At 43.1% G+C, this 26,531-nt stretch overlaps 1 protein-coding gene across 1 annotated transcript in view; it reads right to left on the bottom strand.

Moving 5' to 3' along the window:
- The window catches only part of trabd2b (TraB domain containing 2B), a 63,992-nt gene extending 37,461 nt beyond the window's left edge, over positions 1-26,531 (bottom strand). The window contains exons 1-2 of the mRNA XM_071487681.1: positions 26,053-26,531; positions 22,824-23,393 (exon numbers count right to left, since the gene is read on the bottom strand). Coding sequence (XP_071343782.1) covers positions 22,824-23,393; positions 26,053-26,166 — 684 coding nt within the window. The 5' untranslated portion in view covers positions 26,167-26,531. The remainder of the gene's footprint in view (positions 1-22,823; positions 23,394-26,052) is intronic.

The following is a 26,531-nucleotide window of genomic DNA, read 5'->3' as shown; positions in this document are numbered from 1 at the left end:
GCTAAAGCAGCCATCAGGCCCATGCTGAACATTGAACTGAAGCGGAATTAATCATGTTTACAAGCAGCCCATAAATGAGTCTGCCTGCACGATCAAAGCAATTAATCAACGTTAGAGGAAAGAGACTTGGAGAAAACATGTATTTGTGTAAATGCTGAAGTGTGTTTGCTTGTGTTTGTCTGTGAGAGACAGAGAAAATAGAGACAGAGGGAAAACTGTAATTGTGTGTCTGTATGCGAGGGAGAGCGAGGCCAGAGAAAGTGGCAACGAAGCCAACATAGAGACAGAGCAAAACAGGCAAACAAACAGACAAGAAAATTCACAGAAGCACCGAGTGGGAGGCGGTGAAAGTAAGGGAGAGCCCAGAGATAGGATATGGGAAATAACTCCTCCGTGCTGCCAGCGGTTTGGAGGTGGAAGGCAGAGTCTTGGTGGCATGTGGTGGAGGGGTTACAGTAATGCTAGCCATAGATTAGTAGCTCTTCCTCTAGTTGGCCTTGACTAGGAGCGGTGCTGGCTGTCACATCAGAGTCAGGGCCTTTAACTGCTCTCATAAGACTCTCATTATTTCATAAATCTGTAGTTTAGGCGCTTAGCTTAGTTGATTTGAGCCTAGGCCAAGGCTTACACAATGTTTTTACAATCTCCTTCATTTATTTATAACCTTGATTCGTTTTAGTGTGTTTATGCATGTGTGTGTGTGTGTGTGTGTATGTGGGGGGGGTAAGTCAGAGAGTGGTAGCACATGGAGAGAGATCTGGATGACAGTGATTGAGCTCATTCTCTCTTTGCTTGTTGTTTTTTTACATGCATAATATGTATTTATGTGTGTGTGTGTGTGTGTGCGTGTCTGCATGCGCCAGCCAACAGGCGCTAATGTTATAATTCAAGCACTACGCCAGCAGGGAATTAAATTTCACCACGTCTGGTGCACACATGAATCTGTGACACATATTTCTACTATCAGTTTAATTTTGCTCTGTCATATTCTTGGCTGTTCATTTATCTCTGTATTATCCTTGTGACCGGGACTCTGGTGCTGTTACTGTAGGTTTCAAATCCTTCAGACCTGAAGAAAACAGTGTCTGGATCGCCACAACTGAACCACAGTTTGCTGCAAACAAACAGTACAAAGATGTTTATTACTCTAAATGTAGTTATTTATTAGTGTTAATTCGTCTTTCAAGTTCATCTGGTTATCTGCCTTTGCCGCTCTCTGGAGCACACAGTGTGTCCTTCAGCATGAAGTGAAGAGTAGCTTTACCAGATGTCCTCACATGCAAAAAGATGGTATACTTTTATCAACACATACAGTAACCCCTTTCTTTCTTTCTGTCTTTCTTGCTTTTTTGTGAGGCACAGACATCCACATACATATTCATCCAGCCTCCAACCACCCAGAGCTCTCAGCCCTGTAGTCTCCTGGGGAAAGTGCTTGGCATGAAGAAATCCAATATGATTAAGACTATGATTGCTGCCTCTAATAGTTTTAGCACCCGTACCCTCTATTAAGGAAAACATTGGGTTTGGACCACAGCACAGCACAGGCTTCTGACAGAGGGGATCAGCCTGTGGGAAAGACCCATAATTCAGTGTTTGAGAGTGTGTGTGCAGTAGGTGTGAATTGTACATTCTGTATGTGGGGACATACATCTGTCTACGTACAGTATATCTCTGCTTTTTTTTCCCTATGGCTTATAAGTGTGTGAGAGACTGAGCGTGTTGGTGTGCGTGTTTGCGTGGCCCACAGCGGCTCAAGGGCAGACTTAGTCAGCCATGCTGAGGGTTTGTGGTCACCCCAACCAACAGATCACAGGATTGTGGCTTTAAATGGGCCACAAATCATCAAACAGGCCACACCGATGGAGAGGAATGCTGAAGCAGACGGGAGGAGTGCTGGATAAACAAGATTACAACTCCTGCAGTTTGTCTTCACTGGCAGGCAAAGAATAAAACCTCAGAAAATATAATGAGAAGCAGAGCTCAGTAAAGATTTAGTTTTATATGTGAATGAATTTCTGTACAACTAGACTATTTAAAATAGCATCTAGTATACTTATGTGCTTTGTTTTCTTTCTGTTAATGTGTCTCTTTTTCCTGATAGAAATACATGAAAAGTGATTTCAATACTACATCATTTGTTCATGATAGAAACATTTTTTGTGACAGTGCAGGGTGATCATGTTTTCAGCCTGTGATGCAGGAACACTGATTAAGAACTGGAGGTTCAATGCAAATATTCATTTTACAGACATACAACAGTTGTTTAAATAGAAATGACTGAGTGGAGCTGCAGCACATGTCATATGAGGACAGCGACCCTAAACACACACACACACACACACACATACACAAACACACACACACACACACACTCAAACACACACACACTACTTCTTTGTGACCCTGGCCTAACCTTCGTCTTATCTCTATCTTGATCACTGCAGACCAACTGTCTCCCCAGCTCTGGAGCCACAGACACACAAACAAACATAAACACAGTCTCACATCCACACACACACACACACCTCACATTAACGGGCCAAGTCTCACCACAGAGGAAACAATTTCCTATCAAAGATGCTGTGAGGCTCCAGAGCTGTTTATTTAGTTTTTATTGTAAGAGATGATTTGCCCTCTCTGTTCTGAGCTTTAAAACAGACCAGTGTTTCACCAAACTGCTGGTCTGAACCTAATCCTTGTGCACTAACATGGCCTGAAAAGAAGAATGCCTTCACTATACCCCTGTCTATTTATATGTGTATTACTGGTGTCATTGTCTCAACGTATGAGGGCTTTCTCCTTTCCAGGTTCTTCATTTCCATCTCACCACACCCCCTGCTGGGCCAAAGCCTATCTTAATTAACGCTGGGATTTTACTAGATCACCGCTGATTTAGTACCAGCTACACATCAGCTTTTTCATCAGCTAATTAAGTGCTGCATTCAAGGCTAAGGCTCCAGTGTGTTTCTTAAAATGAGACAGTTACGTGTCATGCACACACCCAGACATGATGTTATCAACTCGAGGGTCACTGAAAACAATATCTGTCAAAGTCAATTGAGTAAGAAATGGTGCCACATCAAGCGGGGCCACAGTCTCTGTGAGCGTGTGTGTGTGTGTCTCAGTGTTTATGTGTTCTCCTGCATGCATGAGTGTGTGCCAGTGACCCAGTCGTCAAAGTGTGGTTATGGGTGAGTAGCCGTGGTTTGAATGGCTCCACACGCACACACACACTCACACAGAGGGGCTTTCTGACAGACGCCTCGCACAGTTCAGGGTTATAACAAAAGAATGGAAAAAGAATGGTTGTACTCTGCAGCTCCCATCAATAAATACCCTGTCCACCACAGCCATTGTTGTGAAAATACCATAAAGGAAGTAACACACAATTAAACAAACACTGGTATAAACATGCCTACACATACAAACACATGTGGGATGTAAAAGATGAAAAAAAAAAAAAAATCCCACAGACACACACTGATGTTTGCAGTTACCTTTTGAACAACAGGAACAAGCTCAAGAATGTTTACCCCGCCAAAACAAAACTCTCCCTCACCCTGTTTCTCCTCTTTCTTCCTCCTCTGCTCGGGTCACCATCCCCTTCTCTCCACCTCATTTCCTCTCCCTCCCTGACCCCCTGCTCTCTCTCTCTCTCTCTCTCTCTCTCTCTCTGCATAACCACCCCCACCATCTACACCCCCACCTGGTTCACTTCAGGCCAGGCTGGCAGTGGCCATGGCAACGCTCCAAGAAGGTGGGTGAGTCAACAGAGAGCCACAGAGGCCCTTCTCTCAACCTCCGTCTCTCGGGGGGTGAGACTTTTACTGCAGAGGTCCTGAAAGGCTGACTGAGTGGTGGAGAGGGGAGGATAAAGAGGACTGGTGGGGAGAGGAGAAAGGAGTAGAGGAAAAGGGAGGGTAAGTGCATAGACAAAATGATGTAAACTGAATACTAAAAAAAAGAAATGTAAAGCTGAAGTTTCTTGATGTCAAAAGCAAACACTCCCACGAATGTGAGTCACATGAAGTTGAACGCCAGTTGCATTTGTCAGCTATAAAAGCAACCTGGAAATCCAAACTTTTATTATTGTGATGTTGGCTCATGTTTCTCTGAGTTTCTGAAGCAATGTGAGCCAACTAAGAAAGCTCCAGTGAAGCCAAATCATCTACACAGGTGCATCTGTGGAGAAAAAAAACATCCTGCAAATTCACTCAATAAATCAGGGGACGACCTGACAGAACTTTGATAGTGCAGTCTGGGATTGCATTGCACAATTTTTTGCCTCTAATAATCAACAACAAACCAAAACTGATTCTTTACATTCAATCTCTGGCTACGAGACCACTGTCAGAACAGTTGGATGTTTTTTTTTTTTCACTTCTCTGCGTATGTGCACATCACCTCTGATCATCATTCAGTCATGGCACCTCACAGCCCGGTAAACATAGACGATAAATGGAGGATGGCTAATACGGCTTTTGGCTTTTGTCATCCCGTTGTTCTTTTTCTCATTTTCATCATCCGTACTGTCTCCACAAGCACAACTATGTCATCCATGTTTCCCTCAGAGCGTGTGTGCGCGCCATGGCTGGATACATGTTATTTACAAACATGAAAGTGAACTATCAACACAAAAATGTCAAATCTGACGATTGCTAAGCCTGTAATGTGAACATGGCCCACAACATTTGTTTAAGGTTAGAGAGAGGTCAATTTTGTTTCAACACTGAAAAAGCCAGGAGGTCCCATCTTGTGCTTCATGTCAACACCGACTGTCGCTAGTTAACCAAGGCCGTGATGTTTCCCTGACCTTTAAGATCTCTGAGTTGCTTGAACATAACCATTTAAATGTTAATCATGTTTTAGGTTTTAGCTTCCACGAGAAAATACTGCAGAGAAAAGCAATGATATACTCTGACTGTAAACCATCTGCAGGTATGTGCAGTTCCAATATGTCAATTGGTCTGTTGCATAATTTGCAGATATATTCAATGTCACAATTTGTTGGGTTAATAATATCATCTGGGCAGCATTTTAGTTTCTGAGTTGTCTATGAACCATCATTTTGTAGAGGACGGGGTTGACTATTTGAGGGCGAGAGCAATATTTAGCTGACCGCCATTGTGATTTAGATACTTCAAGGCTCGTATTTCACTAGGTGTTCACGTTATTTTGTCTCCTCCCCGGAGGTGTAAGTGAGCAGCGAGTCAGGAGGCAGGTGAGGACAGGACTGAAGAAGAGAAGAGGAGTGGAGAGTAGAGGAGATGCAGTGTTTTGTTATCTGGCTCCAGTGCTGTGTTGAGAGTGTGATGGTTTGTGTCAGTTAACACTCATGCACTACACATCCCCCTGCTGTTGCCAAAATGGTGGACGAGGTGTCGGTGTGTGTGAGTGTATATCATCATCTGCACTGTCAGTGTCAGGAGTCAGACTGTCTGTAACAACGGGAACACACACACACACACACACACACACACACACATACACGCATGCATGAATAGAGCAGAGTCCTGGGATGGGTGACACAGACACATGTTTATCATTGAAGGGATTGGTTGGATTCCTTTCATCTGAAAATGGCGGACTGTTCCCTCGCTCCCAGCCTGACCCCTCGGCTGTCTTTATCGCCGTCTCACTCTCTGTTGTTCTCTCTCTCTCTCTCTCTCTATCTCTCTCTGTAGCTCTCTCTTTCTTTCTCCCTGGACAATTCCTTTTCGGCGTGTTTTCGTCTCTCCTGTCTAACTCTGACCCCTTAGCCTCCAACTGACTTAACACCCATTTTATTCTTCTTTATGTTTCTCTTTGTCCGCCCTCTGACCCATCTGCTTTTCATCTGAGCCCACATAGACAAGTGAAGAAAGCTGACGGTTAAGGCCATGATGGAGATAGGTGGGCTGGTGGGAGTTAACACATGTATCTTTCAGTTTTCTGATCAGATTCCTAAAAATTATAATTGCTGACTTGAAGCATCCGGTCAGTGTGTACATGGTAGGGGTGAGAATCAAGAAAGGTACCCAGTTCCAATTTGTCTGAATCTTTGTCATCATTTTCCCCCTGAGCTTATCAATATCTTCTATCGTTGCCAGCATGTGTTTTACAGCCGGGCAGGCCTATGTGCTCGCTCCACATAATTTGCGGAGGCCTATGGTCCCTGAATGTGTCAATTTTTACAACTTAGTTGAGAGGGTGAAGTGAAACTTTTCTTCTGGTCACAAAAACTGAAAAAAAATGGATTTAATCGTGAATTTAAAAAGTTGATTAGCTGAGTAGTTAATAATAACCATCATGTATTCAGCCAAGCTATAGTATGATTTAATTTTATACTTGGAACATTTCACACTAAAAACTGATCAGGAATCATTAAGGGAATCAATGAAGAATCAGACCAATAAGCAAAATCGATAATGGCATTGGTATCAATAAAATCACATCAATCAACCCATGCTTAGTGTATGTGTGTGTTTGTGTGCAATTTAACTCTGCACTTTTTAAGTGTGTTTATGTGGGTGCATTCCTGCATGCATGCGTGTGAAAGAATACGTGAGTTATTAAGCCCAACCAGGGATGTTTGCCTTCTCATAATAAATGCACACAGATATTTGGCACTAACCCCCAACCCTCACACACACACATATATACACACGGCAGTTCTCAGTGCGATGAGCTGTCAGTCCCTGTTAGGCTTGGCATTCTCGTTAGCACGCGGTTTGGATCCCCTTTCAGAGGAGCTGAACTCAGGACCTTTTCCCCCTCAGCACTTCCAGAAAGCGACAGAAGCCAACACAGAGAGGAAAGCAGCGAACAAGGAGGAAAGAAGACAGACAGGAAGTGAAAGCCAAGGAACTCTCGTAATGGTGGTGAATTTGTATTTAATCATTTGTTGAAATATTTCCCGTGCTGCGTGAGATTTACAATTCACAGAAAGTGTTCCCAAACCGTTTCAAAGCCCACCTCCGTGCCGCCTCAAATAATTGTGTCTTCATCTAAACCGCTGCAAGATCACCCTCGGGTATATCAAAGGCCAGCTGTGGGAGAAAGAAATCAAACTTACCAAAGCACATTTACCTTATGAATAATGTTACCTTAAGTTTCAATTACATTCCTTCCAAATGAGCCCCCGAAGAACCCATGGCTGATTAAAAGGAATTTATTTGTGTTTCTCTGGGAGAGAAAGTGGAATAGAGTTGCTTTTTACAAGAGCCAGATCAGCAAGTCCTCCTGGGTGGGCAGTGCTGCCCGAGAAAAGCTGAACCCAATGCAGACATCCTTCAAAAATGATTTCATCCACAATCACTGGTGCACTGACGGCAGCAACCGATCCAATGTAAGCATTCGAGAAAATTCAAGAAAATTGGTTCAGTGTAGGGTTTGGTCTCTCCATCCTGCATTTTAAGATAAATGCCCAAAACTTTCCCCCAAACTCCACATTCTCCACAGTCCACACCATCCCAGGTTAGCCCAGTGCTTGCTCTCGGTGGGAATTGTTGGGTCTCTTTCTTATATTTTAAAGAGAAGGTCTAGACCTCTTCCATTTGGAAAGCCTTGAGATAACTTTTGTTGTGATTTGGCGCTATATAAATAAAATTTGACTTGACATGACTTGAGCTCATGTGAAGATTCCAGGATTCCAGGAACATGCTGTAGACTTAAACCAGACTTCAAACTTTCTGAATATTTTTTCTGAGTCTTTTTTTCCTCGTAGAACCTGCTGATGGTTTTGAAAAATAATCCGTCAGTCCCTTGGGGGTGTGGTTGGGGTGTGGGTGTAGGTGAATTGTGAGGAGGAGCAGCTCAAACAGCACATTTGGTGCCACCAGGTTGAGCAACTCAGGGGCCCTGGGGATTCAGGATTTGGTCTGGCAGCAGACCACTTCAGATTTGAAGGGAAGGAAGGTAGGAGGACAGAAGTGTTTTACTTGAGTAAATTCCTTTCTTTTCCCTCTTTTTCAGTTCACTTTAAAGCTACCTGTCTATGCAAAGTTCCACAAATGAATTATTTAACTGATGTGGTGTGATCTTAGCAAACATTTCACGATAACTTTAAAACTTTAAATTTTCTCGCAAAGCCTTTGGGATGGTTCATATGAGTGCCAAAACTGACTGCTTTAGTAAATGCCAGGTAGCACTTCCTACCATACAGGACTAAAAGTAAATGCTTTAAAAATATTTAAATACAAATACGTCTTTAAAAGATAACACATAAAAGTAACATAACACACAGAAAACTAAAGTAGAGTGAATTAAGCAGTTAACAGGACATCTCACACTGTCCAGTGCTATATTTTTGAGCAAGTCAGTAGGGAGTTAAAAGAACCTACAGGAGTCTTTGTTTTATTCCCCTTGTGAAATAAGAAATCCGAATGAAAGGGCGCCTTTTAATTTCTCTGTTTGTTTTCTTTCTCCTCTTTCACCACCCCCTGTTATACTTTTCTGTCTCTTTCTCCTCCTCATCATTCTCATCTTCTCTTCCCATGGTTTCCAGGGAGCCTTCCAGCTTTTTGTTTGAGTCCAAGGCCGTTTTGTGTAAACAGCAGCCGGGTTGAGGTAAGATAGTGAAGTTTATGTGGTTTATATGAACTGACCAGTTTCTACATGAGTATTCCTCCTCTGATAAACATGATAAAATGGTCTCTGTGGTTTTTCTTGTATTCCATTTTTTTCTTTTCTTTTCTTTTTTTTTTTTTACATTTGGATTGATATAGAATGCATAGCTATTCTTTACACATGCGGAGTTTTATGACAATGCAGCCAATAAAATTATTTACAAAATCCTTTGTTCTTCAGTCAAAGAGTAAGTGCTCATTTATTGAAACCGTTTGGACACGCAAGTTTGCTTTCTTCAACAGCAGTAATAGACTCCCTTTATTTGGCATACCTCGCTCCCTTGGCAATGCAGCACAAAATTAATCTATTACATGCAGCGGGTGTCAGGACACACAAATTACGTACTGTACTATTTTAGAGCTAGCCTGCCATTTCTCATTATAGAAATGTATAAGTCAAGGTCAAAGGTCATATCTTTTTATTAATCCCTGTTTTTTCCAGGGAGATCCTGCACTTGTGCAGCTTTTACCCTCAGTTGTTCAAATCACTGGCGTTCACGGAATACAGATTGAACTGAACTGAACTGAACAGAAATGGGTCAACAGACAAAACAGTGAATTTTAATAATTTCACCCTTTTAACCTACAGACACATTTACAAGCTCATTAGGAGCTGTATTGTGCTGAAAAGGTTTTGTCTTGAGGCAGCTGTAGGAAAATGTAAATCAGTGCAGTCAAGTCTTCAAGGCCAAGACCAAAGAGTGAAGTCCAAGTCAAGGCCAAGACAAGCCAATGCCTTCCTTCTGACCACTGCCACAACAGGGTGCAAATTTGTTAGGCTTGTTATTGATAGTATATTGGACTTTGTATTATACTTGTATTGGATAGCATTTCTTAACATCATATAATTCTCATTTGAGTGAGTGTATTATCAGTAGCCAGCTGGACATTCATCTATAGATAGTAGAGCAATAAAGGCTATTACCCCTGCTATTTCCACATAATTGAGACTTAATTTGTGTCAGTCTCAGGCAAAATAACAAGACCTCAAGAAAAATACTGAGACATGACCAAGATAAATGAGATTGGAGTCAGAAAAAAGACCACAACTTTTAAAAATGTGATCACTAACAGCATGAAACCCAGACTGCACTTGAGTCCTGTAGCCGTGTAGAGCCCGTAGCGAGGGCAGCGGTGTTGCAGTTGTGGTCATCTGGGACCTCATGTCCAAACATTGTCGTCACTCTCATCCTTTCTCCAAACTTCCCATCATTCAACGTATCCTTTCATCCATCCCCCCCATCCCACTAAATACCCCGGCTGTTAGCGGGCATTAAAAAGCCATTCACACTGCTCTCGAGTGCTTGGGTTGGCCGTCACCAGAGCTGACTACAGAGGCTTTGAGGGGGCCTGGCCTCTCTCTCCGTCTCTCTCCGTCTCTCTCTGTCTCTCTCTGTCTCTCTCTCTCTGTCTCATGCACTCTCCCCTTTGCATTTTGGCAAGCTGATAAAGTAGACTTGTGTTTCCATTCCAGTACTCATTCTCTCTTCATGAGCGTTTCACAAAGATCTAGCTTTTGGCTGTCAACAATGGCACGCATGCCTGTACCGTCTGTCTGTCAGACCTCTGTCAGCCGCCTGAGGCGTTGACACTATTACCTGAGAGAATCAACAGCAGAAAAATCAATCAAAAACATGGGATTTGTTCATGCTGATCCAGAACATGGCTTGGCTCAAGCTGCGCCCAGTCCATATTTTTCATATTATCAGATTCTGTAAAGTTGCAGCGTGACACAGGATGTTGAGGGCCATATCCGTTAGAGACCAGTGGCACGGAAACATCTATGAAGCCCTTCACTACCGGACACACCATCACTATAAAGTCAAATTCCATTATGAATGCAGCCAAAAAACCAGCGGAAACATTCCCTCTTAAAAAGTGCAAGCTGAACTCAATTTGGGACCACACAGCTTTGATTTAAAATTAAAAACATTTTCTTCAGTTTATCGTTTCATATCTTTCTAACAGAAATACTGTAGACCTGGGCTTTTGGGTGATGGGGATATGGGGATTCCTGGGCAAGTTCTGGAGTTAAGAGAAGCGTCATTTTTCAGTGATTTTATAAATAGATGTATTAACATTTATTTGCAACAGACAGATAATACTCTCCAGAGGAGTAAGTCACACTGAATCTAAAAATGTATATCGTGTGTGTTCAGGTTTGACTGGGTTCTGACTTCAAGAAACTGTATGGATTTGGTGCAAATTTGTTGGGTATTAAAATTAAAGCATAAATACATGGTAAAAGCGAAAATTGCAGGAAAGGCTCTAAAATTTAAGAAAAACTGTTCCATTTTCTAAAAGGGCACATTCATGAAAAGTTTATAAGTTGTAACTTATTAGTATTATTATTATCATTATTAAAAATGAACCACACAACCATAACTTTGGGTAACAGCTTTCTTAATTTGTCATTATTAAAGCTTCATAAATTCCTCATTTTCTAATAAATAATTATTTATCACATTTATTTATCACTTTACAATAATGAAAATAATAAATGTTATAAATGTAATAATTGATTGATGATTGATTAATGGTTTATAACTGACCTATAAAGCATTGATAAATCATTTATTAATAAATTCATAAGTCATTAGTTACACACCCTTTATAAAAGTTGCTTTAGTAATAAGTGATACCAGAAAAACAACAAAAATACTTTTAAAATGTATTCATATCACGTGCTAGAAAATATCACAAACGTGCATTTGTCTGAACTAGACACCAGCTGGAAATGAAAGACCCTTTTTAACAGTATAAGGGGCAATATAGGGGTTGAAGTATTTCAAAATATGGTTGCCATGCACATTGGGTGGTTTATTATGGGATGCTGTTCGTACCCAAAGGCAGGTGGTCTGGCACAGAGCTGACAGGGGCATCAGAAACCAATAACTGTGTCTGCTTACACATGGACTTTCTTCAGCCAAGTCAAACTCACATATCTGAATGCTCGTACAGTATGTACATTTCTTTCTGGCTCTTATTCTTCCCGACAGTCTCTGATTGCCTGTCTCCTCAGTTCAGCTCCAGGAATGTTCACTTGTACAGCATCGGTCGGTTCAGGGCAAATACTAGCTGAGAATGGTAGCCTACTGCATTTTATCTTAGCGAGACAGTTTCTTTCTCTTATGAAGACTGATTATTACATCGTTAAAATGAAGTTGTGGCTTGTTATTTTTGTATCACTAATAAATATTCAATTGAACTATTTTCAAATTTTTTTGTTTTTGGTCTCTGAATACCTTGGAAATCTTCACGGGAAACATGAGACTCTTAAAAGGACATAAACATACTTGTGACCAGTTGCCAGGAAACGAGCGGACAGTCCAGGAAGTCACTGCTGCCAGACAAAAAAAAAATCTGACCCCCAACCCCATCCTGTAAAACCTCTAACTGTCTTTTTTTTACATTCTGTTTTTCATTTTTCATTAGTGAGCCAGGCTAACTATTTCCCCCTTGTTTCCAGTCTCTAAAATAAGCTAACTGGCTGCTCTCTGTGTAGTGGACATGAGCATGGCATCCATCTCCTCGTCAAATTCTCATAAAAAAAGTGAAGAAGTGCATTTAATATGTCACTATCTGTTGAGTGTGCGCAGTGGTGAAGTAGCTACAGCCGAGCTTTATGGAAGAAACCAAGATTTGTATCCTCAAGTGTCGTCAAACCACACTGAACCTCTGGAATATGTGAGTAGAGTGCAAATATAATTTAATTTTGTGAATGTAAATGAAGCATTGAAAATCTGTGTATGGGTGAATGTGACTGTATTCAATATGCATGTGTAACTGCGCATAAAGACATGAGCTGTAGGTATTCCCCGTGCTCCCACGACAACAAATTTGTCTGTGACAAAGTCAACTGCCCCACCTGTTCACCATTAATATAGGTTTTACTCCATCAAACCGTTTCCCACACAATCCCACATCTGTGATTCACACAACACACACATTCACCTCAGCAGCCCCTCAGGCTGACATGTTTCCCTGCTAATCTGTTTGCACAACTCTGGTGTGACCGCAGGCCAATTACACATCATCACATGATGCGCACCCACAAGAGAGAACGAAGAAAAAAAATGAGACAAGAGCCACCCACTGAGAGCCCCTCTTTCTCAGCTTCTCCACCGTCTTAACCCTTTTTTCTCCCCCATGAACCTTCTCCCCCATTCTCCCTCTCCTCCTGGCTCTCTCACTTACCCCATCCCCTCCATCTCCAGCTCTCCCACTCAGTTTGTGGCTGTAATTACAGCTGCCCATCATTTAGGCTTTCCCCAAACAACACCACCCCTCAGAGACCACGGTCCCACTACGGCTCTCTAAGTAAATTTGATTTCTCATCTCATTTACGTTCCATAAACTCTGCCATATGTTTGATATTATATTTAAACTGTTCCAGTGGACGCCAAGAGAGTGTATGCCTTGGGAAAGGTAGAAGAACTGTGTTGGAAGAACTGCACTGGTGAATGACAGGTGAAATAGACCATGATGTGAGCGAGCAGCAGGGGGAAAAAACTCACACCAACCAAAAGAAGAGAAGGGAGAGAAACTTCACAGAAGCATCCTTTATTTCATTGTTGTCTTTTTTATTTTGGCACAGAAGAAACTGTCGAGTGGGGAAAGTGAAAGGTTTCCTGTGTTATTGCTGCTTTTGCTCTCTCCAGTACCACCAAATTGAACAATTTTATATTCCCCTCCCCTCTTTCCCGTTTTGCCTGAGTGGTGTTGGGGGGCAATTCTGCTTCTTCCCCCTGCTCCCTGCTCCTGCCCCTGTTCCTCCACTTCTCATTCTCATAATCCCCCTTTCTTTTCTTTTTTCTTTTGGTCCTTTCTCTCGTGGTAAGGATTGACCAGGTCACACGTCAACAGCAGGGCAGCCAATTTTATCATTATTTTTATCCCTTTTATGTGGCAAATGGATAGGAATTTTCACATAAGGCTATAGAAACACTGCCAAAGAGTTCAGTCAAACATTTGGATATTATGTTAGTGTCCTTTCCCTCACCGTCCTGATACAGTAAAAAAAAAAAAAAAAAAAAAAAAAAAAGAAAACTAGAAATAATCTCCATCCATCCATGTATGCACTAAACCACTTATCTTGTTAAAACTAAATTTGCAAAGACTAATTGACTCAGGCCTGTGTCATTGCGAGGAACTGAAAAAGTCGTGTTCAGCAGCAGTTTGGGGGGGGTGGTTGTGGATGGAGCTGCTGGAGCTCTAGCCAGTGGGGTGGGGTCATCCAGAGGGTAAGGACAGAGCAACCAGGCCCCTCAGTTACTCTGGCTCAGAGAAAGTTCTGGGAACTTTAATTTGAAAGGTGAAACAGAGGCCTGAGTGCACAAATGCCTGAAATCCCCTGAGCTACCGAGGGCACACCGAGGTAAAACAAATTTATTGACCACAGGCTGAGGGATTTTGATGAAGGTTTCAGTAACATGAGGCCTGTTGCCAATCCAGGTGATCAGCTGCTGGTTTGGGATCAATTTTTAAATAATTGTCCAGCACTCTGCTGTTCTAATCCAGACTAAAGAGGTATGGCATTTTGAAAAAGCAGCAAAATACATGTGAATATATCACCATATTGTGTTTGATAGAGACAGACCCATACATACATGCAGACACAAAAAAGAGCCCTCTGTTATTTTTCATAGGGCAGAACAAGGCTGGAGCACAGAGAAGAGTGACTGAGAACAGACGGTAACATTTTTCAAATTGGTGACTCAGCTCAGTTTGACTTGTGAAGTTCTGTGTTTGTGCTTTCACTTACCTCAGTCCCCGTAAAACTGTGTGAACTGGTACCAGAGCATGCGTGTCTGACATCTTGCTAATGGTCCTACAGCCTGTCTCCTGCTTCCCTGTTTCCCTCTATACCTGCTGTCTATACCTGCCTGTTTGTCTGCCCCCTTTCTGCCAATCTATTTGCCCAATGATCCTCAGTGCTGCACTTCACTCTCTGCTGGTTTGTCTGCCTCTTTTTTTTCTGCTTCAACTAAGAGGCACTCTTGGATGGAGAGGTGTGTAAAGGGCGTCGCTGTACCCGATTGCGTGGAGGCGGGGGGTAGAACGAATGACAGGATTTATGCACTCCCTAATAAAGTTTACGAGTGGAGCCTTGTTTCAAGAGCTACAACCGGCAGTTTTCACATCAGTCAGGGACTTGGAGGCCGAGTCGTGCACATGCACGCTCAGTCTGTGGCAGCAAAAAACAGCCATTGGGTTAGTTCTTCTGAGTTCTTAGAAGCATGACATCAGTGGTTTACAATGCCAAATAAGACTATCAACTCCTTCCTGACAAAGGCCATGTGTCTCTTCATACCTGAGCCTCACTTAATCTAAATCAACAACCAGACAGGTTTATAAAACTTCAATTTGAGCTGATATGAACCTTTTAACTGTTATTTGAGTTCATTATTGCAGACCATGGCTTCAAAACACAAAAATCCACTCTCAGTCATTCTTAACCAACTCAGTGGCAGATTGTTCAATTGTTAAAAAAAAAAAAAACCTTCCTCCTAAATCACCACTTTCTATATGAGACCAGCAGTAGAATCAAAGTGTTATCATCCAGGATAGATCCATGTGTGTGATGTGAATATGCACCAATGGGTGACACACAGTATTGCCAAACAAGTGACATATATGTTCCCCACGAGTCCGACTGCATAAGTAAACATAAAAAATTATTTGACTTGCAGTATAATGCAAACAAATGGTGTGAGAGTGAAAATGAGCATGAACATGTGTGTTATTGGAAAAAGGGGGTATGGAGAGGTGAGAGGTGCAGGGGCAGGGTGTAAGCAGAGCTGAAGTGGTCCACTGGGTTGTATATAATGGGGACAGGGCAGAGGGGCCCGAGAAGACGCATGGGCCACATTAAAACCAGGTTCAGTGAGAGGGCTTCGCTAATGCTACCTAATCCCCGACAAACTGGGCTCAACCCACACACACACACACACACACACACACACACACACACACACACACACACATACATGCAGTTGTTGTCCACTGGCACCTATTTACGACTACTGGCCTGTGGTGTGTGAGAGGTGTGGTAGTGTGTGTGGCTGATGTCACAGGCAGCCTGAGACGCTGAGTTCATCTCGCAACACCGAGCGTCTGACATGGAAATCTGCATGCCATGGCGTACTGGCAATCTTTTTTCCATGTTCACCACACTGGGTGATATAGATACACCACACTGTCTGGTTACTTGTCTGGTGCTGTCTCATACAACATACAGTATTTATTTATGGCTGTTGTGTATTTTAAAATGAGTTCCTCAGTGATTTTAAATATAAATGGTGTGGACAGAAATCAGTGCATTATTATTCTACTACTTTGTCCCATTTAGGCTCAATTGTCTGTGTCTGCTTATGGGTAAATTCTTGCTACAGCTCTCCTGTGGTTGAGCAACTTGTGATCACACACTTAACGCAGCATGTGTTTGGAAGCAGACTGAGACTGCTGTATGTCTCATCAGAATCACTTGTTGGATTGTTGAATAGCTTCAGAAACCCCAAGACCTTCCTGAAACCGACAACAACATTCAAACCCACTTCACGTCATGATTGGCGAGTTGTGCAAAGTTGAGAAAGGAGCCAGGGTTTGAAGTCTTTACACAACTATTGACTATGACACTGGTCTAGGAGCTACAGCATCTGCAACTGCAGCAGGTTGGGATAGTTGAATGGATCAATTAAATATTGGACATTGACACGAGAGTCTCTTGTTCACTTCCTGTTACCTACAACAGTCAACACTGATTTCTTTTAACCATGGTCACAATCAGAATTTTCTAACCATAGCAACATTGTTTTTGTGCCTAAACCTAACCAGGTCTTGCCTATATAGTGATTTGCAGATAGATACATCAGATCAGAAAACGCTTTTATATCTTTCTGGAGGGCAACTATATATGACGTATTTTGCCATTTAATTCCAAGGAATTATTTCATAATAGTACTCATAATAGTAATCATTTGTTTTCAAGCTGTAAATGGCTGTTCTGCATTTAAGCCCCATCTCAAAGTCAAGGTTGGATAAAACATATTGGATAAAAAAGGAACTATGAGTAACAGCATTTAGAGAAAAGCACAAACTTCAGCAGCACACGCATAACGTCGCAGATACGCACTGTGATCCAGTGGTTTCCGTGGGCCTAACCTGGTTAAACAAAGGTTATAAAACAACAACGTCCCAAAAGACAACAACATTCCAAAGGGGCCAAGTGGGTCTCTGAGGAAATCAGTCAGTCACATTCCTGTCTGTGATCAATCAGCCTCTGGCCCAGACAACCTGAGATTAACCTCAGCCTTCCTGGAAACTACCTGCCCTTCCCATAGACAACAACCTACAGTCCTGTACAGTTTACTGCAGTTGCCCTTGTTGTGATGAGCAAATATGTCATGTAGAAATATAATGTGTGTGTGTGTCTTTGAGACTACCTGCCTGCAGGAAAACACGCTCAACCGCTGTTCGATTTATTGCAATTTCCACTGTAAGGACGACAAAATTATTCCAGTGTAAGAGTGTGTATGTGTGTGTGCACATATAGGTGTGTGCTTAGCAGCTTTGGTCCTCATTTGAAGAAGAAGAAGAAGAAGAAGAAGAGTGGAGAGTGCAGATGGATCCACAGTGTGACGTGAGGCTATTACAATTTAAGCAGAAAGGAACGCTTATTTTCTCCACCAAAGGGAGAATGTGGGCGAAGGAAGGAGGGAAGGATTTGGCACACTGAGCACTTAAGTATGGAAGAGCACTCCGACCTGCCATGCTTTTCTCGCTGCCTCAGCTGCGCTCAGCTCAGTGACAATGTGGTGGAGTCATTACCTCCGTGCTCTCAGGTACTCAAGAGTGAGAAGGGACGTGACCTCTGTTGGATTCACTGAGCGAGGACAATGCAGGAGCACAGGGGAGCAAGTTAATAGATCACTGTTGATTAGTAAAGTTCTTAACAAAGGCACAAGTTCTGTGGAATGAAGAAAAAAATCAATACTTTTCTCACCATGCCTGCACGGTTTACTAGTAGGTGAACTTGCCACTTTCAACTCTGAATAAATAAGTGGAGAAAGTGGAGCTGACTGGAGTTTTTCCAGTTAAGAAAACGCTCAAATTGTGGCACTTACTTTTAACGGAACATTTCTTGCAGCCACTTTGTACTATTCTTCCATTAACTTTTGTCTGCTGCCTGCTATCAAACTCAATCATAGCTTTAACATTTTTTCTCTTACCTCTCATTTTTTTTCTCTCGCAAAATATGAATCAAGTAAACGAAAGTGTGATTTATACAGTCAAGTGCATGGAGCCTCTGTTTTCTCAGTGTCCGTGTCTCCCTTCTTCACCTCCCTCCATCTCGCTGTCAGCCTGCAGTGTTCTGGCCAGCACATAATTGTCTAAGTGCTTCTGGATGGCAGCAGGCTATTTGGTCATTAAGGGGCCTATTAAGTCATTAGTGCAACAGTGGGACTGCCGTCTGCCTGCCGACAGGACCAGATGATCGACCTGATATGTGTTGCCTCACAGTTTTCCACATATTTGCGCAGGTAATTATGGCTTAGATGTGAAACACCTTCAGATGTCATACTTAAAGAGGGGATACATGTCGCCAGCACACTTTAAAGGTAATCTCCCCCTCCCCTACTCCTCCTCTTCCTCCATCTCTTTTTCCACTCAGTGTGTATGTGTGTGTTGATGTGTATATGTGCAGATGAGCAATGGGTTCACAATGAGACAACCAAAGCCTCGGGACATGTCAGCGAGAAAGATAGGGAGCTGAGCAGAAATCCAAAAGGAATGAGGAGGTCAGAGAGAAGAGGAGCAGAGTGCAGACACAGAATCGCTTTTTCCATCAGTCAGACGCTGTGGCCAACACATCCCTTCAAACCCAAACTTACACACCCGTCACGGAATGTAAATATTTGGATATGGGTAAGGTTGGATGATACTTAATTCCTCCCTTTAAAGATGTCCTGTTTAGGTGAACATTTTCCAAGGAACACAAAGTATTCTGCATGATTTGATACGATGCATGAGAATCTTATTTTGATTTAATTTCTCTTAGCAACCCTTTGCCCAGCCATTGGAGACATTTACTACCCTGGGCTTGCTGCTTACCATAAATGCTCATCAAGTAACTGCCACGCACAGCCAGAAAGCTCTGGATCTGTACGGAGGAAAACATTCCTCCTGGATATGTGCTGTATTTTACTTTTACTGTTTAAAAATCATTTTTAAATCACCAATTTGTCCTTGGACTATATACTTTATGAGGTCCAATCTGAATTCGAAAACCAAAGACAAATACAAATCAAACTGAATATCACATAAAGAAATACTTATGGAAAACACAGACTGTGTGGGTCTAAGTTAAAGGCCCACACAGACAAAAGCTTTACTTTATGGTCACTGTGTGTAGACTCAGTGGTTGCTATTAACACCATACACCTTTATTATATGCTTTCATACATGTTGGAAAGGCTAAATGTCGTCACATTTCATATCTTAATATCATTGATAAATATATTGCTGTGTTACATCTCCAGACATATATGTGACCCACTGTGATCACAGCACCTGTGAGGCTGCAGTGTCAGCACGACAGAAAGCCACAGCCTGACATCTTCTCTAGCAGAAGGATGGCACAGGAGCTGTCCTGGTTGAAATAGATACATCAGACTGTCAGTGAAACTGTAAACAAGCTCCTCCTCACCAGGAGGAGGACACCCTCCTGCTGAGAGGAAACCAGATTCTGTCACTTACCATCCTCCCATCCCTTAAAAGCCCTTACCCAGTTCCCCCCTCCAGGCCTGAGGTGACGACACTGAGGTGTACCGACAGTCAGCCATCTCTCTCTCTCTCTCTCTCTCTCTCTCTCTCTCTCTCTCTCTTTCTCTCACTCTCTCTCTCTCTTTCTCTCTCACACACACACACACACACACACACGGTCCCCCACAAGTAGCCTGAGCGGATGGAAACTCAGACTGGTCAGAGGTGGAGCCAGGTACTCTATCAGATTGGGCGCTGCCTGCCTGCTCAGCAGTGCCCAGACTGACCCTAGCAGACTGCCAGTCTCCTTACCGCTCTGCTGCTCTGCGGCTCCACTACCACCTCCCGCCGTGACCTTTGACCCCTGCCCAGGAGACAGGCGCCACCGATATGATGTAATTTCTCTCCGACATGGGCCAGTGGCCTCGGCTGCAATGCGACCCAGGGAAAATAAATATGGGTGTTTATTTGGTGAGAGTGAGAGAGGCCCACAGGCTGGAGCCACCCTCAAGTTTCCCAAAAGCAGCTTTGCATTCAAGCCATCTTTGATCCACATCTTAGCTCCAACAATATACAGTATCTAGGTGGAAATAAGCCATTATGGTTTGGTACTGTGCACCACTGGTATGTTGTACCAATGTAATGCTGAGACCGCTGAGGTTGTTACACAGGCCTTTGCTCCAGGCCTCAGCTGATTTCAGCAAAAGTACTGTTCATCTTCGGAGTCATTATTTAAAACAGACAACAGATACATTTACTCGATAAGTCATGATGGTAATTTAAGCGATCCACCCTTGAGGGAAAAGGAAGTGTAATAGGTGATGTTGACTCCTGGCGCTTTAGTTGTAGAGCTTGAACCCTCTGAGCTTCCTCCAGCCGTTCCCACTCAGTGCATTCACAAAGACTTTGGTACTAGCCAGCCCGCCCAGCTGTCAACCTCCATTGGACTCCACAGAACTGGAGAAGAACCATGCATCATGACCAGCCTTTGTTTCCACAGCCTCTAAACTCCCTCTCACAGAGACATCCACACCTCTCTGTGATCTAAAGGGACTATAAAGAGATCTCAGACAGACAGAGGTCTCATTTGACCACAATGGTCTAAAGAGGGCTCTGGCACACTTAACGTCTCTCCATCCCTCCCACGCTACCACCAACATCACCACTACAAACAGAAGATCACTGCACTAAAACACCCACTTCGCCTCCTCCTATCCCACAGAGGATGAGGTATTTGCTGTACCACTTTCTGTCTAAAAACAACATCCTCTGAGGTCACAGCTCCCCCTGACAACAACCTGTGGAGAGGGACAAGGCAGAACCTCATGACCACTTGACTCGCACTAGTACTAGTTCTACTGCCAGGTGCCTATGACATATCCACAATGTGATAGATGATGAATCACCAGTGTTCACATTTCTAAGTGCAAAGTTACAGGATATTGTAAGCAGCTACTTTTTATTAGGAACAAATAATACATGGGCCGGCAGAGTTTGGAACCTTTCCCAACTCAGATCTCCCTTTAAGAATTGCTCATGTTTCAGATTAGCGTTAGCAGTGGGGCGATGTACATCAGTCTCCCTGCTCTCTCAGCCCCATGGCTGCCTTTACACTTTTCCTGTTCCCCGGTCAGTCTCTATCTCTGCCTTTCTCTCTTCAGTGTATCACTTCTCTTTCTTCTGATTCCCACCCACGCATTTTCTCTTTGTCTATCCATCCTTTCCTGACCTCATCGCCGTTACAGTCAAGCGTGGAGGAATCCAATCAACCATAGTGTTCAAATTAAATCACAAATTATTATAATTGAGAATAATGGTTTCCATGTCAGTTTCAGTTCAGCTCTGAATTGTTCTCATACATATCTGGAAACGAGGGGGTTGGAAGCTCAGAAGTCCAGCAGTGCTTCTGCTGTGCTGGGGTGAAATTCAACTTATCCATGATCCAATCTGAATTTCCATGACAATAAAACTCTTATCTAAATCTGAGCACCTGTCTTGTAAAAGTTTTACTGTCCACTGTAAATTCAGTAAATTTTGCCTGTGTTTTTTTACTATAGATTATTAAGATGGAAGTCAAGCAGAAGTTCTCCAGAAACATCAATATTTTTTTCTAAAGTTGGACACTGCTGCTACCGCAGTCTTTTATGGTGTAATTTAAAACATTGTTGTTTTTAGGGGCAGGGTCTGCCAGCATGGGCTCAGTTAGACTAATGCAGAGGTTATAAAGGCAAGACACATGAATCCCTTAATAATAAGGAAAAGGCAAATGTACAGGACACAACAGAAGCTGCAAAGCCCTGCTAACAGCATTACCACTTGTCCTCTTCATTACTAAGAAGCACAGTGTTCCTTGCTGAGCTTATTTCTAGGGGCAGCAAAGCTCTCAGGCATGTGCAGGGCAAGCACTGCGACTTTGACAGCGTAGTTAGGAGGTGTTGATGAAAGAGGAGAGGCTAGGAGCCCACTGCCTCTCAAATTAGCCCCGGAGCCCTCCGACCTGTCACATGGAGGCTTATGTCTTCACAGATTCTGTTGCACAGCACCGCCAATGTGCATGTATGGAGCTTTGCATGCTTACAGTGTGCCTTCGTGTGCGGCGTGCCGTGCATGCACAGCACATGTGTTGGGTTATGAATACACACACACACACACTGAGATGTTTTTTCCTCCGTCATGTTGATCAAAGGTTGTATTAGAACAGAGCATCCTCTTCTTGCTCATCACAGATTTCACTGGGACCTCCCACAGTTTGAAAAATGCTCTCCAGCCTCCAATTTAGGTGACCTCCAGCTGACTAATTCTTTAAATAGACGCTTGTTCTTGTCATTTCTTCCTTCTCACAAGAACTTTAAATTGGATATGCTCCTCATGTTTTACTCATCAAATAATTAGGTTATTTTGTTCATCTTTCAGTCTCTGATTACAGCGAGAGCCCTAAGTTACCACAGAGACCCAGACAGACAGTCTGCATGCATGAAAGAGAGAGCTCCCTGCTCTTCTCACCTTCTCTTATCTCTTCTGCACATACATTGCTCAGCCCCGAAACTCTCTTTGCAGATTCAGCTGTTGAGTGTTTGTTTAGTGAGGTGGAGGGGCATCCATAACCGTAAAGCTGTCTCCAGCAGACAAGTTTTAATCACCTTTTTTCTTCTGCTCATATTGTCTTCTCCCACATTCTCTGACTGTGTCTTTCAGAGATGGTGCAACACCCAAAATCTGTGCACATACACTCCACTTTCACAGTGGATTATAGAGCCCTACTTGCTTGCCTTCAGAGCTACTTTACTACAAGCAGAGGGATACAGGAAACACAATCTTAGGATCTTCTCATGCCCCCTCTAGGCCTGGCCTGCCCTTGCAATTTCTCTAGCTCTTCCAGCTGTGTACACACAGAGAGTCAGATGCTAAAATGAGAAAGAAAAAAAAACATATTTAGATTATTCTTCTCACCTGAGAGAAGTTGAGCCCGTTGAGGGGGTGACACTGCTCCTCGACCCGCTCCACTGCCCCTGTTGTCTTTCCCATCCTCTCAGCTTCTTGAGCCAAGAAGAGGTCTAGCACTGGTGTCCCCCTGGACCTGACGTCCCACTCCGTTAGTGAGTTCACCATCAGCATCACCCACACAGGCCTTTTCCTCTCCCAGTTCCCCGCAATGGCGTTGAACAGGTAGTCAGCATATAGGCCGCGGCCACGCTGGTCAGGGGTCATCCAGTAAGGCATCATGTGTTTGACGTAGTCCAGGTGGCGTTTTAGGCGGCGGTACAGGTCCCGAGGTAGCAACTTCTGGAGATTCTCCCCATGGGGGAGTAGCTGGCAGCTAGTCAGCTTAGAGATGGTCAGAGGGTCGGTCAGGTCTAGCTCAAAGAAAACATTGGGGCTGTTGTGGAAAGCCTGCTTGGAGCTGTTGGGGATAAAGTCCCAGACTCGTGTGTAGGGAACATGGATGGTACCAAATAAGTAAGAGGGTGGATGAGGAGGCGCACGCTTTACTCTCCACAGGAAGGAGTTCATGTCACTTTGCTGTGGAAGGAGAAGAGGAAAGAAAATAAAAGATGAAGGTCAAGATTTAGAGAGCAAAAGGAAACAAAAATACCGGGGCCATCATGTTGGAGAAATTCAACTTGCCTTGAAACTGATGCTGACACATTTTTCCTCTATTGTGGTTTACTGGCTCATGGGCTCGGGTCAACAAGTTAAAGATTGAAATACCATTCTGAAATGATGGCAGCTCGGGGCTGTGTTGCGAGGGCTTGCTGCTGTGGTGCAGGCAGGGAGTTTATAGAGGGGCCTTCTGGCTGTAAACAGACCCCCGTGTATTGTTGAGGTGCATACCTCGGTTGCCAAAGCCTCTTTCGGCCTGGGAAGCATTTTGAAGGCTGCAGTGCAAATATACTGCACTGCAGCTCATAAAAGCCAAAAGCTGAAAGAAACCTGCTCTCCATTCTGACCCCGCTGTGATACTCTTGTTTGTGATTTTTTTTTACACCAGGCAGGAAGATGTGGTGCTGACAGCCTGAAGTACAGCACTGTTTTTGTTCTCTATGGTTTATATTGCAGGAAGTGTTTGTCTATGGTGGTTATCTTTACACAAAACAATGTCACTAAGGAAATTAAATAATCACAGTTATTTTAAATGAACATAGGGCTCTATTGCACTTAAAATATGGTTCTTGTTAAGTGCTCTGAAAATGTGCTGTGCATGTGCTATGATTTGATGTTGGCATAATTCAAATATGAAGAAAAAGAATTAGCTTTTATAAACAATATCAAACTTCTGGCTTCTGAGACACAGTGTAATCAGGCATTTGAGGGATGAAGCCCATTACTGTAAAATAAAGTTATTCTTAGAAAATGTTTACTTCTAAAATTTAATCAAGATTTCCTTCAGCTGTGTTCCAATTATATCGCACGCTGCCAACGCTTTTCAAAAAGCTGCCAAAAGCGAGTGAAGTCTTCTTGTGGGATGTTCTGTTATCATCTTAATTAACTGCAGAGAACATACAGAAAGCTCTGGCACAAGCTCCCTCTAGACAAAATAAATCAAAAGTGCTATATTTAATTTCAGAGCAGCGTTCAGCCCTTGCAGATAAACTGAAATGTTTAAACTATTCCTATGTTTCTAATTGAATTTTCACATTGGCCGAGTCCAGCCGACGCTGCAGGGGAACGGAGGAAGGTTTGGACGGCATTAGATGCATTAGTGCATTCTTCATCATAATTATGAGACACGGGAACTTAAAGAGCTTTTTTTTTTTTTCATGTGCAGCATTTGGTCATTCCTTAATGTGCAAATGTTCATTTAGGCCTCCCCATAAATGAAGACTTTTGGACATGGAAAGTGCGCCTGTCTGCGTCCTGAGGAGAGAGTCTAAAACTAAAGCTGCGTGGTCTTTTCTGGAGAGCCTCGACTCCTTTTTTATGGGGAAAATTACTCTTAACAGAAAACAGAGACCACTGTACTGACGCATTACAAATCACATGAAGCGGAGGAGCACGAAGCCCTCTGTGATCTCTGACAACAGATCCGTTATCCGCACGTAGGACGCAGTGCACTAATGAAACATAAGCCTGTGATCTCTAAACGACTCCTTGATGACCACCTCAGTAACGCGCACGGGCAGAGCCGCCAAGTGTCATTTTTCAAACTTTCCTGTGGCAGAGGTCATATATTTTATTTTGTTGTGATTTTTTTTTTTTTTTTTTCTCCACGGAAGAGAAGCGTGTTGGATGTGATGCTTTGCAGCCATGCATTTGATTAACTTTAACTTTTCTTTCCATCATGTGCGTTCACAGTGGGAGGCAGACGGAGCGGCGGACACGTTACAGTCGGGCTGGAGTGTGTGGCTGGCTGCTCTGCGCTGCTGCACTTCCTGACGGTACGAGTTCAACCCACATCCATAATTTTACCAATGTGCCTGATAAGTGCTCTAATAGGCCGTGTGCTGCGATGAAACACGATCACTTCTGAAAGGTCAGAAACTTTTCCAAATGAAGTCAAGTCACCCGTGGGTGTTCCCCACTTGCGTTTGTCACATAAACAGCCATAAAGTTGGCCAGAGGTAACAATTTTCTTGGCAAACACCGCTGATTTCTAAGGCCCGGATCTCGTCATGAAAGCTGCAGATTTTCTGAGAGTTAAATCCCTGAGCTTATTATTAATATAGAAAATCTATTATTATTATTATTATTATTATTATTATTATTATTATTATCACATATTCTACGCAGTAATTAGGCTTTACCCAGTCCATATTAATTATATTAATGTAATACATTCACAACCTAATTCCAGCTTTTATCATCCTTTCATCTCATTGCGCATCAATTTATTAGGTAATAAAAAAAGGCATTCAAATGTTTAAAAGGTCATAACCTTTGACCTTATAATAATCACATTTTAGGGTAGCCTATATTTCATATATTTAGACTAATAATACATTTATAGCGTGATTCTACCCTCAAAAATTTAAGAGCTACCTACTGTATGTGTGTATACTTCAGTGTCATTATGATGACTAGCCAGCAGTTGTAAGGGTGAAAAACACTTAAGAAAGACTTTGACAACAAGTGTCACTGTCCTCTCTCACTTCTGCAGGTAAGTATCATACGGGCCCACATCGCAGCAACAGTCAGGTAGGTTTACGTCCTTGGCTCGATAAAGTGCCCCAGCGCCACTCACCGACTTTGGTGCGTCGCACTGCCTCGGTCTGTCCGGTCGCTCTGCGCCCCAGGGTGCCACAGTGTGCAGGAGAGCGCTCAGGAAGACCCAGCTGAATCCCGGCGGGCAGATCATCGTGTCGAGGTGTTTGGACACTTGTGACAGTCACCTCCCAGGAGACTTTTTATCTCCCTCCTTTACGCTCTCTTCTCACTGCCCCTTTCTCCGTCTCCCTTGAAATAAAAAAAGAAAACGTTACCGGTGGCCTCTGGGCTCACATGTGTCGCTCGGCTGGAGGACCATTCCGCCTCTTCGCCATTCCCGACGCTCTCCACCTCCTGGTTTGACTGTTCCTGAAACGTTTCCTGTCTCCCTGCAACTCGGCGCAGTCCTGAAGCAGGAGCTGAAAACTCTATTGGAGAGTTTCCGCGGTGCGCTCCGAAAGTTTGGAGCGTCTTGACTGGGAGAGAGGGAGGTGGGACGATTTGAGTACCCACCAA

Source organism: Trachinotus anak, unplaced genomic scaffold (assembly GCF_046630095.1).
Source record: "Trachinotus anak isolate AG129_WGS33_773 ecotype Australia unplaced genomic scaffold, CSIRO_AGI_Tana_v1 ptg000010l, whole genome shotgun sequence".
Classification (NCBI taxonomy): Eukaryota; Metazoa; Chordata; class Actinopteri; order Carangiformes; family Carangidae; genus Trachinotus; species Trachinotus anak.
This window is presented reverse-complemented; position numbering and strand designations above follow the sequence as displayed.